We start from the raw sequence: 19,968 nt of genomic DNA, 5'->3' as shown, positions 1-19,968 counted from the left end.
TCCCTCAGAGCCAGCCAGGGAGACAGTAAGAGATTTCTACTTCTTTCTTTCGGTAACATAGTCTCAGAAGTCACATTCCATTTCCTTGCCACAATCTATTCATGAGAAGCAAATCTGTAGGTCCAGCCCACACTCAGGGAAAGGGGGTTATACATGGGAATAAATACCAGGAGGTGGGCATCACTGGAACCATCACAAGAGGTAAAGTGTGATGTTCTGAGGAATGAAAGATGTTCTAAATGGAAAAAAAAAAATTCAGGCAGAATTTGAGTTAGAGAAATCTACTTTGGGAATTCCCTGGTGGCTCAGAGGGTTAAGGATCCAGTTTTGTCATTGCAGTGGCTCTGGCTACAGCTGCGGCACGGGTTCGATCCCTGGCCCTGGAACTTCTGCATGCAGAGGGTGTGGGCAAAAAAGAAAATCTGTTTTATGGATAACATTCTGAGAATTTGCTAAGAAGTGTCATCACCTCCTCCCTTCACCCCAGATGTGTCACACTACGGCAGTATGTGACCATTTTCTTTAGTCTGACGCATCTGTGAACTTGCTAGTCAAAAAAGGAAGAAAAGGAGAGTGAACAAACAAGGGACCTCATGACCTATGAAATAACACTCTGTGACAATTCACACTTTCATATTCATTGTGGGAAGCAGTACTGCAACGGCTATAAGGAGATGGGAAAAACAACAACAATTTTAGAAGCTTGGTAAAATTGTTTCCTAGATTATTTTTTCCTACCAAGCTGTTATCAGCTCCAAATGGTGATATGCCTTAATGGAAATTTACACAATCAATGTGGCAGTTTTAAAACGTGGCTCCAGGATTCTTTTTTTTTTTTTTTTTAAATGACCACACTCATTGCTTCAGGACAATTTTTTTTCTTTCTTTTTAGAGCCACACCTGCGGCATATGGAAGTTCCCTTGCTAGGGATCGAATTGGAGCTGCAGCTACAGGCCTACATCACAGCCACAGCACTGTGGGATCCAAGCTATGTCTGTGACCTACACCACAGCTCATGGGAACACTGGATCCTTAATCCACTGAGAGAGGCCAGGAATCAAACCCACCTCCTCCTGAATACCAGTCGGGTTCCTAACCCACTGAGCCACAAGGGCAACTCTAGACTCTGGCATTCTTGACACTCTTTCCATCTAGAACTGGGGTCTGTGTGCCCTCTCCTTGACTCTGGGTGAGGGTTTGTAACTGCTGTGACTGACAGAGCCACTTCTGAAGCTAAGTTAAGAGGAACCACGGAGTTTCTCTTTCCTCTTAACTCACCCACTCTTGGAAACCAACCACCATCCCATGAGGAAGCTCAAACAAGCCCACATGGAGAGAACCCACATAGGGCCTCAAGTTGATGAAGGGAGGGGTATGTGGCTGGTTCCCCAACTGCTCCAGCTTCTGATGGTTTCTGCTCCAGCCACTATCTGTCTACAGCCATATTTCTGCAACCATATGAGAGACCCATAAGTCCAGAACTGCTTGGCCCACTCCTTACTGAATGTATTACCCCGAAACCATGATTGATAATTATAAAATACGACTGCCGTGGACTTCACCCAGAGTTTTGCGATGGTTACATAACATGAGATAACTTCAACAGCCAGGAAGTAATCACATACTGACAATAAAGTCATGTATAAATAAAATGGTAACATAAAAGAGGGCTATATTATATTAAAACATTTTCAAAACATTTAAGACTGTTAGACCACAGATGTGAACTACTGCCTCCAGAAAAGTCTTTGGCAAAAACTACTACAATAGGGAAACATTTACTGCTAGGGTTGATTTGCCTAAAAGCAATCTTGTGTTAATAGGAAAGGAACCATTACAAATCACAGAAATTGGAAACAGAGCACTTCTATTCCTATTATATGTTTCAGACCAACAACTGATTAGCAAATGTGGTCAGCAACCACCGCCTTCTCTTGTCCTATCAAGTATCATAATGCCACTTGGTATTACACCTGCTGCGCAAGTATTACTCATTCCCTTCAACCTGCCCCCAACGCCCTGCAGATGCAGCTCACTCTGTCAGCCACACTGTCCTTTTCATTTAGGTATCATGCACATCAGGACACCTTTGAATTCCTTTTTTTTCTCCTCTGCACCATTTATCTAAATCTGCCTCTCCTTCCTTTCCTCTCTTCTTTCTCATCTTCCAGAAAATCATTTCATCCACATTTTCAAGGCACTATCTCTTCCACCCATTTCCTCTTGTCTACTGATCCAGCAAACATGCTTTCTTATATTTTTGGTGTCCTCTACCTTACAAACATCCTGGTCATTATTTTTAAAATATTTATGACACACAATCAAATTTATAAATCTCAACTTAAAAAACACCTTTAGGAGTTCCTGTTGTGGCTCAGCAGTAACAAACTCGACTAGTATCCTTGAGGACATGGGTTCGATCCCTGGTCCTACAAGGTGGGTTAAGGATCTGGCGTTGGCATGGGCTGTGGTGTAGGTCGCAGAGGCAGCTCAGATCCTGGGTTGCTGTGGCTGTGGTGTAGGCCAGGAGCTATAGCTCCAATTCAACCCCTAGCCTGGGAACTTCCATATGCCACATGTGTAGCCCTAAAAAGAGAAAAAGAAAAACAAAACAAAACACCTTTAAGGTGACATCTGATCCTCTTTACTCAGCCACTTCTCAAGGAAGCTGTCTATACTCAGGGTTTCCATTTTTTTTTACTACACACTTACTCTTTAAACCCATTGTAATCTGACTTTAAATATCCAACACCTTTGGAACTATTCTCTCAGAAGTTACCACGGGGAGCCTTTTCTCAGCACGACCTTCCACTGACTTCACTGTAGTATTTGGGGCAGTTGATCAAGCTTTCCGTCTTGAAATTCTTCTACTTTCTTTTTTGACTTTAACAAAGTGCCCCCTGTCTCTCTTTGAACTCTAGATATTCCTACTCTGTTCTCTTCTCTAAAGTACGGTCTACTCTCTCCAAGACAGAAACATTTCCCACCTTCTCTTATCTACACTAACATTTCTGATGAACTAAATCAGGAAGCCCAAATCTCTTGCTCCAAAAAAATTCCAACTTGAAACACGCAACCGGTGTACTTCAAACTCTCTTGCAGATTTGCTCAATCAGATCTCTAAATATTAACCTATATAGGAATTTAATGTTCCACATGAAGCAAGGACTTCTCTTATAAGAAAATGTGTTCTATATTCTTGGTCAAAGTGACAAGAGTAGTAGAAATCCCCTTGCTTCAGTAGGAAGAATGATCCTTAGTTCATCAAATCCAGGCTTGAGAACTCTGATTTAGACTTTTCTTTTTTTTTATTTTATGTTATGGTTGAACCCATGGCATATGGAAGTTCTCGGGCCAGGGACTGAATCCGAGCCACAGCTTCAGCAACGGCAGATCCTTTAATCCACTATGCCAGGCCAGGGATTGAACCCATGCCTCTGCAGTGACCTGAGCCACTGCCGTCAGGAGAACTATGATTTATCTTCAAGCACAGACAAGTTGCTATTCTCTCCACCTAACTGCTCTGACCCCTGGTATCTGCATGTCCTGTGCCTTGACTAACATCATTCAATGCACAAGCATTATGATCCTTCTGAGAAAGAGCTCCCCAGAACGACATATAAAATGTAGCATCTCTCATGCAGCACTCAGGAGACACATTGTATATTTATTGGCTCACTGCTCATCTTTCCTCAAAGAAAAGCAGGCTCCAAGAGAGCAGGGACTTTGTTTTGTGCACTGCTGTCTCCCCAGAACATGGAAGAGCATTTAGCCCATAGTAACCACATAATAAATATTTGTTGAAAAATGAATAACTTAACAAGGAAGTGAATGATTGAATGAAAATGTCCTCCCATTTATAGAGAGTCTGTAACATTATAAAGTAAATGTAAGAACCTTTAAGGTAATACATATATTTTTACCATGTGAACCAACTGAAATCTCTGGGTAACAGCCAGCTAATCTTCAAATAACAGCTTTTTTTGCAAAAAGTAATGTGATTAGCTATTTTATCCTGGAGTATTCCACTGTCCTTGTTTTTTTCTCAAGACAAATGACCTTAAAGAAGTTTGTTTTGTTTTGTTTTCTTGTTAGGGCCGCACCTAAGGCATATGGAAGTTCCCAGGCTAGGGGTTGAATCGGAGCTACAGCAGCTGGTCACAGCCACAGCCTCAGCCACTCAGGATCCAAGCTGTGTCTACAACCTGCACCACCAGAGCTCATAGAAACACTGTATCCCCGACCCACTGAGTGAAGCCAGGGATCACACCTGCATCCTCGTGGATACTAGTCAGATTCGTTTCTGCTGAGCCATAATGGGAACTGCCGACCTTAAAGAAATTTGCTACCAAAATTTCTATTAGCTTATTAGCACAGAACTTTCTTTATAAGACTATCTATCTAATGTCTCCATATGTGAATCACTCCATTTTTATTTCCCTAACACCTTCATTTTCACTGGATCTCTTTTCATCATTTTGCTTCCGCACTGACTTCTGTTTTTTTCATAGAACTCTGGACCTGGGAGGACCTTAAGATACCGTTAGCCCAGGGGTTTCCAACTTTTCTTTCAGCTGTGAGACTGATTTCACATAGAAAATCTTAATGAAAGCAGAGCCAGGAGTGAAGGGGCTGGGACGTGCCCACCTTAAGGCTGCACTCACCTTCACTCCAGCACCCCCAAGCCTCTGAGGAGAATCATAAGTCTCCTTGGAAAACCATGGAGAGTCTAAACTTCCCTAATGAAATGCAGATGCAGGCTGTGTGTCGAGGCTTCCATGTCTCACTCATAGTACAGTGAGCTCAGGGTGAGGCACACGCTGAGGGAAACACAGAAAGGAAGGGCATGAGCCTCATAATTTTTCACCCACCAGCTCAACAGACCTGAGTCTGGTTATAATTTCCCTCCAGGGAGTGATGATTTTCTCCTTTCTTATCCTCCACTTATCCACTGTTGCCCTTACTTTTGTGTCATTGTCCTGATTCTATCCTGGTTTAGCTCCCCTGGCCCCACAAACCACGAGCATCCCTAAGGCCTAGACACTGCTCCTCTGCATTTCCTCCTCCACCTTCTCAAGAACTATATGGTTTGGGACCCAACATTGTCTGGTTCAAGTCAATGATTCCTTGACCCTCACCTTTCTCCTAATGCTGTTCAGCAAGAGTTGTGTATGGGAGAGCTCCACCTGGGGTCACCTGCTATCACCTCAAGTCCAGCACCTTGAGCTCTCTTCTTCTCTCCCTCCACTGGCACTTCTTTTCAAACATCCCCACTGTTTTCCATGACTTGATGAATCACTTAAGTACCCAAACTTGAAACTCTGAAGTTATCTTTGACTTCTTTCTCTTCCGTAGCATTTATTTTTTTTATAATGACTTTTATTTTTTTCCATTATAACTGGTTTACAGTGTTCTGTCAATTTTCTACTGTACAGAAAGGTGACCCAGCCACACAAACATGTATACATTCTTTTTTCTCACATTATGCTCCATCATAAGTGACTAGACATAGTTCCCAGTGCTATACAGCAGGATCTCATTGCTTATCCATTCCAAAGCATTTATCTGGACGAAACTTTCCTTGAAAAAGACACATGCACTCCATAGCATTTAGATACAGGATGTATCAACAGTTATGCAACAGCATCCTTCTGATCTGACTTTCTGGAAGCTATTTAAATGTAGCCCAGCTGACAGTACTTTTGAGGTGAGCACTGCTTATAGGCACAGTGCCTGGTGCAGAACAGATGCCTAATAATACTTGTTGGAAGAATAATTGAATGGGATGAAAATATGTGATGCTTACTGTAGCATAAAAACCGCAAGCAAATTACCTAGCAATAGGGTAATGTGTTACTAAATTTGGGCACACTAATAAAATATTATAGCATAATTAAAATAATATTTTCAAGCATATATTAATGGCTTGGAAATGGCTCCCTATTTAATGTGAAAATAAAGAGAAACTGGATACAAAAACCATACAATTGTTATTAAACCAACTGTGGAATCTAGAAAAGAAAATACCTATTTAACCCTGGTTATCTCTAAATGGTGGTGTTTATTCATTTTCCTAATGCTTTAAAATCTTTCTAACTTCTTTATTTTTTAATAAACTTAACGCTCTGAAAAAGATTTGCCACCATGTAAATAACTATGCCTACTGATGAGGCTTGAAAAAAACACGTACAAATTAAAAGATTCATTTTTCCGCGGGGTGGGGGGTAGTATTACAGCCCATCTCCCTCATTTCGATTTTCTAAAATTGACTTTAAAAAAATGTTGCTTTAAAGTTTCCTAGTGGCCTAGCTGTTAAAATATCTGGCATTGTTACTGCTGTGGCTTGGGTTCCTGCTGTGGCACAGGTTTGATCCCTGGCCCAGGAATTTGTGCATGACATGAACGCAGCCAAAAAAAAGGTGTTGCTTATTATTTTCAGTATTCTTCACTTCCATATGTATTGTTTAGTCCTCTACTTGTATCAGACTTTATATAGTTGAGTTTATCATTATATCATATTACATTAGTTTTACTTTTAACTCTATTATTCTTTTGTTAAAAACTGTACTGTCTCCTTATTAATTACAGAGAAAATAAAATTAAAAAGTCCTCAATCTATCAAAGTCCAGTCTTCAACATCCAGTCTTAGCTTCCACACACACAAAACAGACTCCTCCTGCCTCCACTCCTGTATCATTGCCCCATGTCCTCCATCTCCCTTACTCCACTTCAAATCTTATACTTTCTCCAATGATTAGCAAAAATGTTCTTAGCAATTTTCCCTTTGAACACCCACAGCCCTTATGTATAATCCTGTAATGGCATGCATTTTTAGAATTAAAAAGGTTACAGCTGCAAGACATTATTGAAATCATTTAGTTCAACTCTTCCCTTGCCAGATACAGAAACTACAATCCAATTAGAAAACATGGTGTGTTCAGGGGAAAAAAAAAAACAATCTAGGATTAGAATTCAATATTTAACTCTTAATGTCCACTATTTTAAACTCATACAAGATCTCCTACTATTAATGAATCTCTCATCTGTTGATCAATTGCTCAGCAATTCTTCATGACCCCATTCTTTTTTTTTTTTTTTTTTGTCTTTCTGTCTTTTCTAGTGCCACATCCGCAGCATGCGGAGGTTCCCAGGCTAGGGGTCTAATCCAAGGAGCTGTAGCCATCAGCCTATGCCAAAGCCACAACAATGCCAGATCCGAGCCGAATCTGTGACCTAAAACACAGCTCACGGAAACGCTGGATCCTTAATCCACTGAGCAAGGCCAGGGATCGAACCTGCAACCTCATGGTTCCTAGTTGGATTCATTAACCACTGAGCCATGAAGGGAACTCCGTAGTTCTTAAAGGTATATCTTGCCTTCCTATCTTTATTATCCTTGTTTTGTCCAGGGCACACACCATGGCACACAATCCCTGTCCATCTCCACTGTACCCAGTGCTGAGTCTTGAAGAAATATAGTGGAAATCAGCTCAAGCAGCCCAATAATGGGAGTGAAGATAAAAATCTATGACAGCAATTGTTCATCCTAATAATGCGGCTGCTGTATCCAACTGGATGGTAACAACCATCAAAGGAGGTGGTGGTTTCTTTGACAGTCTATATGGCTGTTCTAGCCAATCATGAAACCTCAGAGCAATGGTTTGCATTAGGACCCTGGAAAGAGAGCCAGGGTGGGGAGACAAGGACCAGAACGAAGTCTACAGGTTACACCACTGAAGTCAGTTCACTGTAAAACACAGGGGCGTAAGGAGGGATCTAACTCAAAAGCCAGGCTGAGTAGCAGATTTTAAAGTTGCAAGTGGCTCTTTTTTCTCTCTGTCTCTCTCTCTCTCACACACACACCTTCTTTTAAATTCTGAATGACGTATATTAAGAAGAGAAACATTTTAACAGCTGTACCAATCAAATAATGTACATGTTAAGAAATAACTGGTGGATAAAAATTCCATCACAAGCCAGAAGACCCAGGAGACAGGGAAAGGAGGGCCCCTTGTGGTTAATCAACATTCAAAGGCAGGGAGAACTAGGATAAGTCCTCCACACACAATCATGCCAGCCTCTCTATCTGAGATGCTGCACACTGAGCCATGAACCACATAAACCCAAAAGCATCTGGCAAAGGTCTCAGACAGCTGTGCAAGCACTCTCTGCCATTTGTCCAGCTGTTGAGGAGTGACAGGAGAATGCTCCCAGGGTTCCGTCAAGTAGATTTCCTTTTCAATTCAGAAAAGTGTGATTAGAATACAAATTTTTTATTAGTTCTGATTTTGTCACGCTGAATATATATTCACCTAGATGAATACATCTACAACTTATTTTTGCAGCTAACAGAGGTGAATAGAATACATCATGCCACACTGAAAAATGGATAATGCTTCAGAAATGAAAATAAATCACTCTTTTCCCCTAAGAGCAGAGTTACTGCTTAGAGAAGGTGCCTATTTACCTGGAAACTCAAAATGTCTTGAATGTAATTTGACAAAATTCCATCACTTGTCTTCCCTTCTTGTATATGAGCATCACAATCTCAAGGAAAACAATTTAATAGTGAAATCGCAGACTGTAGCATAGCCAGTTCACCTTACATATATCAACACAGTTATTACACTGCAGAAATGATGGACTTGTTAAAAATGTGAACTGCTCCTTTCCACCAAGGAAGGAAAAAGAAAAAGTAAGGAAAAGAAAATCTTCAAAAGAAAAATAGAAAGGCTCCACTGACTGATCTTTGTTGCTTTCCATATAAAGACTCAGTATATGGGAGTTAATTATATTAATTATCTTAGATAACAAGCTATTAATTTTGTGCTTCAAAGTTATTAACCACCTTTCTATACAGTTCATAGGCGAATGAATGGCCTTAATCGCTGTATTAAAACACAAAACAAACCAAACAATCCCGTGTTTCATGACTTTTCACAGTTGATTATCTACTTGGCAATGCTTTACCAGAGGCCAGATACACAACTGCTACTTTAGAAAGAGTCTCTGGCAGTTTACATGAGAAGCCTGTGAAAATGGACTTAATCACATTTAAACGTCATTCCTCTTCAGACTAGACCTAAAGGGTCACCAAGGAAAAGCATTTTTTCCCAGTGATTCAATTATATTGGGTTAGTAAAATTTCTTCTTCCAATGATTGCACAACTACTGGGAGAGCCTGCTGGTTGAATGTGTCACTTAGTTAACATTTGCAAATTTGAACAATTCACTAGAGGAAATAAAATATTTAAGATGGTAACATTTACTTTCAAGAGAAGTTTGTAGATATCTCTCTTTTTTGGTCATGTCTAATTCTTCAGGGTAAAACATACATTATTTAATTTTATATATGAGGATCTTCATCTCCTAATTACCAAAGGATATTTTACTTGTAAAAATCATTCCGCATGTAAAAAAACAAAAACAAAAAAAACAAAAAACCTACAGTAAATGAAGGAGTTATTACCATTAATCATGATGCTTATCTGCATTTAAGGATCTCTATGCTCTAACAAGAGCAAACAGTAGCTTAGTGTATCAACATTCCCACAGAAGATTTACAGTGATTTATTTCTTTGATTTATTAAAAGTCTAGTCATAGCTCAAAGGTCTCTGAATACCCATAAAATTAGGAAATAAGTGCCATAAAATTGAGAAATAACAGCAAAATCTCCATATAAGAAGCAATCCAACAAGACAGTACCTATTGGACATTGCTTACACTATTTCACATAGGTTCTATCTTTACATTATAAAAATAATACTGAAAAGTAAAATTTTGCCTAAGCTATATCAATAAACTACGCCTTCATGACACAATATTTTTTGGTACTGTTGCTATAGAATGCACCTCATTTATATAAGCAATTCTTTTTCTTTTAAATTCATCCTTAAACAACGCATACGTAGGTATATTTCTTTCTATATAATTTACTTTTGAAGTTTTATGATTTCAAATATAGTAAATTAATTATTTTAGCATAAAAAATCAGTAATTTGACAAGATTATATAAGCATTATAGTTAGCTATTAGATAGAATAGATAAGAGGACTCTAAAGTTTAAGAAAACTTATATTATCAGAATATATTTAAGGGGCAGTATTATTATTATTATACTTAAGCTTTAAATAAATTAAAAAGACAAATGTTTAAAGGTGTTTTGACATAAAAACCTATATGACGCAAACTATAGCCCATTAAAATTTCCTCTCCTATCACCTTTTTCAATGACACAATAGGTGAACAAGTTTATTGGGTTTTTTTTGAGAAAATAACTGTTTAAAGTTATTTAAAATAATCACATGAAAATAAAAGCTTGATTAGAAAAAAAGGAAAAGAAAATATGTCTATATTACATCGGTGCTAAGGGCCACGAAATATGAATAAAGAGATGTTACTTATTCTTGGATGGAAAAGCTCAATTTTATATCATTTCTTTGTAGTATAATCCATAGGCTCAATGCAATCTCAATGAAATCAGTGAGTTTCACGGGAACAGGGAGAAGGAAGTGTTTCAGAAGTTTAGATGAAGAGAAGGATGTATAAGAACGGTCAATAGATTTATGAAAATTAAATTGTATTCAATTACAAGCTTTCAATTCTAATAATTCTTAACTAATAGGATAACTGTGCAAAGAATGTTTCCGGCAGAACTTTATAATAGCTGAAAACTATAAATAAGCTATCAATATGGAGCTGATTAAACAAATTATATCCATACAATGAAACACCTATCATTAAGAATGATGATAAATTTCTGGATTTATTTTTTCAATGAGAGGTACTTACTGTTGTTAAATAAATATTTTCAAGTGAAAAGAGAAAGTTACAAAACAGTATACAAGATAACAACTTAAAGTTTTTCAGCATGTGTAGAAATGGAGGCTATCTACTGAAATACTGAAGGTAATTTTCTCTGGGGAGTAGGACAAAGTGGTTTTTCAACTTTTCTACTTTTTGACATGGGAATATTCTAGTATAAACATGCATTATTATAATCACAAGATATCATTTTAACATTGTGGGCGGGAATTGATGGGCAATAGTAATCAGGTAAAACTGGAAGGAAGTGGACACAGACAGCCTCTGGGAGAAGAGACCAAGAGGACAACACTTTGAAGAAAGCAGAGTATTAGGGACTCTGCTGTTTGTCCACCTGGGCGAGCACACGTGGATGCTGGGACAGAAGAGACTGAGGAGGAACCATGTGTGCTATGATTTTCTAGTTTCTACTCTCCCTTTCTTATCATTTTAATGCTGACATCAAGGTGAACGCAGCAGTGATGGAGTCTCAATTCACATTGCCACACTACCCTCCATCCGTCCTTATACTTAATGTGAAAGCTACATTGTAAGGCTGTACTTGCATAATCCAATGAGTGCATCTCTTGACAAGGTCCATATGAAAATGCACTCCAGTGATTTCATATGGGAGATTTATTAAAGAAAAGTATGATGACATGGTTAACTGCTACAATGTATATCCTGACTCCTTTGAAGGAAAAAAACTTCATTTGTCTAGTTCTTATTCCATGTTTCAAATAAGTTTATATGAATATTAGCTAATGCAGAAGTTCCACTCAATAAAAACACTTGGTATAAAAATGATTTGATAAAAATAACAACATATCTATAGGGTAATTATTATGTCTCAGACATAGTTCTAAAAGTACTTTATATAATTAAGACAATTATTCCTCAAAACCACCTATGAGGTAGGTGTTATCATTACCCTTATTTTACCCATGATAAAACTAAAACTCAGAGAGCTAAGCACAGCTAAGTGACAGAGCCTATGACACACCCAGGTTATCTGGTGACAGAACACATTTTATTTTTGCAGATTAAAAAAAATAAAAAGTAATGGAGTGGATAAGCAATGAGATCCTGTTGTATACAGAGAACTATATCCAATCACTTGTGATGGAACATTATGGAAGATAATGTGAGAAAAAGAATGTGTGTGTATATATATATATATGTATAACTGGGTCACTTTGCTGTATAGCAGGAATTGACAGAACACTGTAAATCAACTATAATATAAAATTAAAAAAGGAAATTAAAAATTTTACAATAGATTTATAGAAAGGTTGAAATGAGCAGTACAGAGAGTTCCTCTATAGCCCTCACCAGTCTCCCTGATTGTTAAAATCTTACACCATAGGGAACAGCCATCCCATCTAAGGAGCACACGTTGGTTACCAATATTAACTAAACTGCACCCTTCACTTGTGTTTCACTAGTTTTTCCCAGTTCTTTTTTCTGTCCCAGGATTCCACACAGAACACCACACACACTGCACTGGAGCTGTCATGCCCCTTCCCCTCCTCTGGGCTGAGACAGTCTCTCAGACTTTCCTCGGTTTTCATGACCTTGACAGTTTTGAAAACACTAGTCCAGTATTTTGTAGAATGTTCTTCCTCAGTTTGGGCTGGTGTGATGTCTTTGGTTTGGGAAGGGAGACCACAGAGGGGAAGTGCCCTAGTCAACACATTATATGAAGGGTATAGGCTACCCACACAAATTAGCTTAGATGATCTTAACCTTGAAGACCGGGCTGAGGTACAGTTTGCCTGATTTCTCCATCCTGAAGTGACTATTCTCCCTTCTCCTCTTCCCAAGCTCTACTTTTTGGAAAAAAAAAAGTTACTAATCCAAGCTCACATTTAAGTGGGTGGGGGTGGGAGGGAGTTAAGATACACCTATTTAAAGGAGGAGATATCTATATAAATTATTTCAAATTTTTCTGTCGGAGCCCTCATTTTTAACCCACTCTTCTATATTCTATCCTTTCTTACCATTTTGGCATATTAACATTTGCAGTAGTTTAGAAATCATTCACTAATTTCCTGCTTTTGCAAAGGTCCAAAATATGTTAGAATTAAATGTGACAGCCAACAGATTTATTTGAAACTATTTTTCACTACCACTGTAAGATTTGTCACTAAAGGATGCACTTGAAACGGACTTTTCTCAGAAACATTCTGTAAAGAACTTACCAGAAATATTCGTTCAAGTTGATCCTGAATGTCTTTCATTCCTGGAAAAGCAGCGACTCCTTGGATCATTTCAACAAAGATACAGCCAACTCCCCTAAAGAGAGAAGAAAGAAGAGTTACAAAAACTCCAATATATTCTGCTTAGAAAACTAATCTGGAATTAAAACATCTGCATCTATTGAGGAGAAACAATGAATAAACAATATTCATACAGGGCTGTGCCACACATCCCGAGACACCATCACTTTCCTTTTCCTTCTCTGACTACTGCCCAGGAGGACTCCAAATAGATGCAACTATACTAGGCTCAGAAAATGGTGGAAACCAATAAAACATAAACCTCACTGATTCCACCTCACGCACTCCTTAGCCTGATACGAAAGTCTCCACATTCCTATTCTAATATACTTTCCCAACCCCATTTCAAATACTCATAATGCATTGTCCTCTCTAGCTATCTAGGGCTCAAACCTCTCTTTGCATGAAAATCATTCAGGAAACTTTTTAAAAATGCAAATGATCTGAATACAAATCCCAGAGACTCTGTTTCATCAGATGGAGGCCAGGCACTGGCTCAGGCTGCTCAGGTGACTCAGGGCAGCTACACTGACGCCAAGCATAACCCTACACAAGTTGGCTCAAATTGCTCTACTACCTAGAACTACCCCCCCATCTGTTTGCTCTTGACATGTAAGTCCAGCTCAACCTCTACGATCTCATTCAAATGTGATCTTTTCTATAAAGTCTTCCATGAATATAAATATTTTGCCAGATAGGATAGCTCCCTTAATGAGTTTATTTGTTAAGCTCTTATTTAATATATCAGCCATCTACTATGGTCATTTTCCTCTCCTACCTGCCATGCTCACAGTTTCTATCTGGCAAGACAGTCCAGATTATCAGAAGACCTTGCCTCCCAGACTATATAAGCCTGCACCTAACCCAACAGGAACACCCAATCCATCATACAGGCAGAGAGCCAATCAGATACTTCAGCTGAAAGCTTGGAGACCAAGTCTCTTGGGAATAGGATGGAAAGAAACTACCATATGTAGATTAAATAAGTCACATTAATGGCAGAGAAGTAGCCAGAATGGCCACTCTCCTGCAGATGAAGTTCCCCGAATTGACCTTGCTCTCACCTTCCTAAGGCTTGGATGTTCAGATAACCTAGTGCTTTTAGTAGATCTCTTTAACATTCAGAAAGTCTCTAAGATTTTTTAATTGGCTTTGTTTCCTGAAAGTATCCTAAACTAAATCACAAACATATTGAGACACTCCTCCAATTTAGGTGAGCAATCCCTTAAATGTTTAACTTATCTCAGACCCTCTAGAGGTTAAAGCCAATGGACTCACTTCATAATAGCAGCCCTAGTTGTATATGAACAATGTTTTGAATTTAAAAAGTGACACATAGCAGAAATCTCTTCTCTGTTATACCCCATAGTTTTTATCCAAATTAAAAATCAATAGTATATAGAGTCAAAAACGACTAAAAACAAAGACTACTTTATATAATAAAAATAATTTTATTTATTTATTTATTTTTTATTTTTTATTTTTTGTCTTTTTGCCTTTTCTAGGGCCGCTCCCACAGCATATGGAGGATCCCAGGCTAGGGGTCCAATCGGAGCTGTAGCCACTGGCCTACACCAGAGCCACAGCAATGTGGGATCCAAGCCATGTCTGCAACCTACACTACAGCTCACAGCAACGCTGGATCCTTAACCCACTGAGCAAGGCCAGGGATCAAACCTGCAACCTCATGGTTCCTAGTCAGATTCATTAACCACTGAGCCACAATGGGAACTCCAAAAATAATTTTAGTAATAATTAGTTTCAAAATCAGTGTTCTAGGTAGATGGATTTTAACAAAAGTTGTTTTTATTTCAGATTTGAGGGAGATTAACATCAAGATGGAGGAGCAGGAAGACATGGAACTCACTTTCCCCAACAAACACATCAAATATACACCTACATGTGGAGCAACTCTCACTGAAAACTAACTGAAAACTTGCAGAAAGACTCTTGTGCAACCTTTAAGAAAGATCCATATGGAATCAAGAAGAAGAGAAGACAAGCCATCAGGTCAGGACCTGTGCCCTTAGAAGGAGACTCAGAAGAGGAGGGAGAGCCTCCCTGAATAGTGCACTATTTGAGGCACATATTGGGCACCCCAGTTCTGGGGCCCAACAGCAAGAATAAAGATGATTCCCTTCAGCTGGTTAGAAAACCAGTGGGACTCAGAGAGGGCTGTAAGAATCCTAGACTCTACTTGTGAAGAGTGCACACACGCTTACTTACTCCCTAAACAAGGTGGACAAAGCAAACTGAAACTGCACTGTACTCTGGCCAGTTAACCACTGAACTCTGGCCATAACACCTTGGCATGTGCCCCACCCTGAGCTGAGCATTCCTTGTGGTCCAACTTGGTTTGCAAGGCAGCTCCACTCTAGAGGGCTGCCATAGTTGTGATGGACGGTTGTGTCTGAGCTAGCTGGCTCCAGCTTGGAGCCAGCTAGCTCAGATACAAAACAATATCTAATGGAGGTAAAAGTGGACACTGCTGGCACCTAGAGGACAGTAAACCAGAAAGAGTCCAGTTTGCTGACTGGAGCAGGGGCTGCCACAGACCACATCCAGATCCATGCCAAGCATCTGCCCTAGCCAGCCCCCCTTAATCTGGCACTTGTCCCTTCTGAGGCAAGGGTGCTAATGGTGAGAGAGTGGAAAACACGCAGTCAGAGGAAACTGACCCAGCTTGGGCCCAACCATCAGGGCCTCTGTTCCAGCAACTTGGGACTTGACCTTGCCCCCAGTATAGAAGCTGACCACTGAAAATAAAGAAAGCCCCAGCTCATACCTAGCTCTGGCTCTAGCCCTTCCATATCTAGTTCTGCCTCCTACCAAGGTGTGATAGCTGCCAGCACACCGTGGCAAAAACATGAGTCATGCTCAGATCAGCTCCAACTCTCTCACCAAAGCCAGTGGGTACACACAGACTGTATAAGGATGATCCCACATAAGGATACCCTTTCTAGACCACAATACATCACCCAATTTCAAAGAAACAGAGAAAATTAACCAAATGGGAAGACAGTGGAATGTGTTTCAATTAAAAAAACAACAGAAAGGGCATAGGGTGGATGATTGAATTAACAACAACAACAAAAAGATCCATCTAGATGCTGCTTCCAAGAGAAGCAACTTTAAGACCCTTACGCAACTTTAAGACCCTACTTACATCAATGGACAGATCATCCAGAAAGAAAATCAATAAGGAAACAGTGGTCCTAAATGACACATTGGATGAGTTGGACTTAACAACTATCTACAGGACATTCCATCTAAAAACAGTAGGATACGCATTATTTTCAAATGCACATGGAATATTCTCCAGAATAGACCACATGCTAGGCCATAAAACAAATTCCAACAAATTTAAGAGATATTCAATGGAATATTACTCAGCCATAAAAAGAATGAAATAATGCCATTTGCAGCAACATGGATGAACCTAGAGATTTTCATACTGAGTGCTTTATGTCAGACAAAGACAAATATCTTATGATATCACTTATACGTGGAATCTAAAAAATAAAAGATATAAATGAACTTATTTACAAAACAGAAACAGACTCACAGACTTTGAAAACAAACTTATGGTTACCAAAGGGGAAGAATGGGGGGTGGTGAATTCGGGGTTTGGGATTGGAATATGCACACTATTGTATATGAGATGGATGGTCAACAGAGACCTGTTATACAACACAGGGAAATCTACTCAATAGTCTGTGATAAGCCACATGGGAATGGATATATGTATGTGTATAACTGAATCACCTTACTATACAGTAGAAATTAACATGACATTGTAAATCAACTATACTTCAACAATTTTTTTAAGAGAGAGAATAGAAATTGTATCAAGAAATTTTTTTCTGACCACAACAGTATGAAACTAGAAATCAATTACAAGAAGAAAAGTGAAAAAAAGACACAAACACATGGAAACTAAACAATATGCTACTAAAAACCTATAGGCCAGGAATGAAATCAAAGAGGAAATCAGAGGATACCTCAAAACAAGTGAAAATGGAGATACAACTTTGCAAAATCTATGGGATGCAGCAAAAGCCATTCTAAGAGATAAGTTTATAGAGATACAGGTTTATCTCAAGAAATAAGAAAAATCTCAAATAAACAGCATCATCTACCATCTAAAGGAACTAGAAAAGATCAGAAAGGAAATAAAATAGAAAACAAACAAAAACAACAAAAAGGATAAACAAAAGTGATAAACCTTTGGAAAAGCTCATCAAGAAAAAAAGAAAGAGGATTCAAATAAACAAAATAAGAAATAAAAGGAGAAATAATAATATTGCAGAGATGCAGAAAACTATAAAAGGACACTGCATACAAATAGTTACACACCAATAAATTGGACAATATAGAAGAAATGAACAAATTTGTAGAAACATATAACCTTCCAATACTGAATGAAAGAAAGAGACAATCTGAACAGACCATTCACTAGCAGTGAAATTGAATTTGTAATAATAATAAACTCATGCACTTATGGTGTTTGGGGATTTCTTTTGTATTTTGAATCTTTATAAATAAGTTGCTAGGAGTTCCCGTCGTGGCACAGTGGTTAACGGATCCGACTAGGAACCATGAGGTTGCGTGTTTGATCCCTGGCCTTGCTCAGTGGGTTGGAGATCTGGCATTGCCATAAGCTGTGGTGTAGGTTGCAGATGTGGCTCAGATCCTGTGTTGCTGTGGCTCTGGTGTAGACTGGTGGCTGCAGCTCCGATTCGACCCCTAGCCTGGGAACCTCCATATGCCACGAGAGCGGCCCAATAAATGGCAAAAAAGACAAAAAAAAAAGTTGTCAATGAGAAAAAATTCAGTTGTCTTTTAAAATATATTTAAAGATCTTTCCTGACTAATATTAATACATTTGCATCTCTACCAGAATATTTATCCAATACTTTAATTTCAGTCTTTTTGACCAAACTGACTGAAACTAAGATTATTAAAGAACTGGAGTCTCAGTTTGCAATAATCTATGACAAAGGAGGCAAGAATATACAATGGGGAAAAGACGGCCTCTTTAACAAATGGTGCTAGGAAAAGTGGACACCTACACGTAAAAGAATGAAATTAGAACCATATAAAAAATAATTCACAATGGATTAAAGACCTAAATGTAAAGCTTAAAACCCTAAAAATCGTAGAAGAGAACATAGGCAGAACACTCTTTAACATAAATCACAGAAGTATTTTTTGGATCAATTGTCATAGGGAAAGGAAAGCAAACAAGAACAAAAATAAACAAATGGGACCTAAATAAAGTTAAAAGCTTTTGCACAGGAAAGGAAACCATCAACAAAACAAACTGGCAACCTACAGAATGGAGGAGATATTTGGAAATGACATGACTGATACGGAGTTAACATCCAAAATACATAAACTGTTCAAACAACCCAGCATAAATTTAAAAAAGCAAACAAACTGATTAAAAATCAGCAGAAGACTTGAATAGACATTTTTCCAAGGAAGATATATAGATGGCCAACAGGCACTTGAAAATATGTTCAGTATCACTAATCAATAGAAAAATACAAATCAAAACCATAATATCACTTCCCACTTGTCAGAATGCCCATCAGCAAAAACTCTACAAATAATGAACGCTGATAAGGATGTAGAGAAAAGAGAACCTAGAAAAAGGACACAATGAACTTCTTTGCAGAACAGATACTGACTTTGAAAAACTTATGGTTTCCAAAGGAGACAGTTTGGGGGGAAGGGGGATGTGCTGGGGGTGTGGGATGGAAATCCTATAAAATTGGATTGTGATGATCACTATACAACTATAAATGTAATAAATTCATTGAGTAATAAAAAAAAAAAAGAAAAAAGAAAAGAGAACCTAGGATGCTCTTGGTGAAAACGTAAATTGGTACAGCCACTATAGCAAACATTATGAGGGTTTCTCAAAAAAAAAAAAAAAAGAAAATATAACTACCCCATGATCCTGCATTTCCACTCCTGGGTATATGTTAGAAGAAAATGAAAACATCTACTGGAAAACAGACATGAACCCCAATGTTTGCAGCAGCATTATTTACAACAGCCAAGATATGGAAACAATCTCAGGGTCCATCAATAGATGAATAGATAAGGAACATGAAAGATACATATACACACACACATATATATACTATGGAATATTAGCCATAAAAAAGAATGAAATTCTGTCATTTGCAACAACATGGATGGAGCAATAAGAATTATGGGTATCATGCTTAGTGAAATATTCTGAAAGAGAGAGACAAATACTCCATGTTATCGCCTATGTGTGGAATCAAAAAAATTTTTAAAAAGTAATGTATATAACAACAACAACAACACAACAACAGCCTCACAGAACTAAAGAACAGACAGTGTATAGCAATATAGAGCGAGAAGTGGGGAGGGGCAAAACAGTGATATGGGATTAGGAGATACAAACTACCATGTAGAAAATAAATGAGCAACAGATATACTGTATATCATGGGGATAAATAGTTATGACTTTATAATAATTTGAAATGGAGTACAATCCATAAAAATACCAAACCACTAAGTTATGCACCTGTAATATAATCAATATACACATAGAAAAGTATAAAAAAAATAAGAAAAAATTTTAAATACTTAAGAGATGACAGACATCAAGAATTATTTTATTCATATACTAAAATGCAATGGTATTCTTATAAATATTGGGGCTTCAGATGTCTAGTTGGGTTTAAAATTTCAATTTGATGGTTTTTTACCTTTTTATATCATAAATTCTTTTTTAAGACCATCAATCTACATTTCTATTGTCCTCTTAAGTTTACATAATATCTCTTGAATCTTTAATAGCTACCAGCACCTTTACTTTTCTCTATTCAGAATATACTCTATTC

General features: G+C 38.2%; 1 protein-coding gene across 2 annotated transcripts in view; it reads right to left on the bottom strand.

Annotated features, from left to right (window-relative positions):
- Nucleotides 1–19,968, bottom strand: part of CDK14 (cyclin dependent kinase 14) — a 619,947-nt gene that overhangs the window by 219,205 nt on the left and 380,774 nt on the right. For both annotated transcript variants that reach the window (XM_047751802.1, XM_047751803.1), the window contains one exon: nt 13,007–13,100. In XM_047751802.1, the coding sequence (XP_047607758.1) occupies nt 13,007–13,100 (94 nt within the window). The remainder of the gene's footprint in view (nt 1–13,006; nt 13,101–19,968) is intronic.

Source organism: Phacochoerus africanus, chromosome 11 (assembly GCF_016906955.1).
Source record: "Phacochoerus africanus isolate WHEZ1 chromosome 11, ROS_Pafr_v1, whole genome shotgun sequence".
Lineage (NCBI taxonomy): Eukaryota > Metazoa > Chordata > Mammalia > Artiodactyla > Suidae > Phacochoerus > Phacochoerus africanus.
This window is presented reverse-complemented; position numbering and strand designations above follow the sequence as displayed.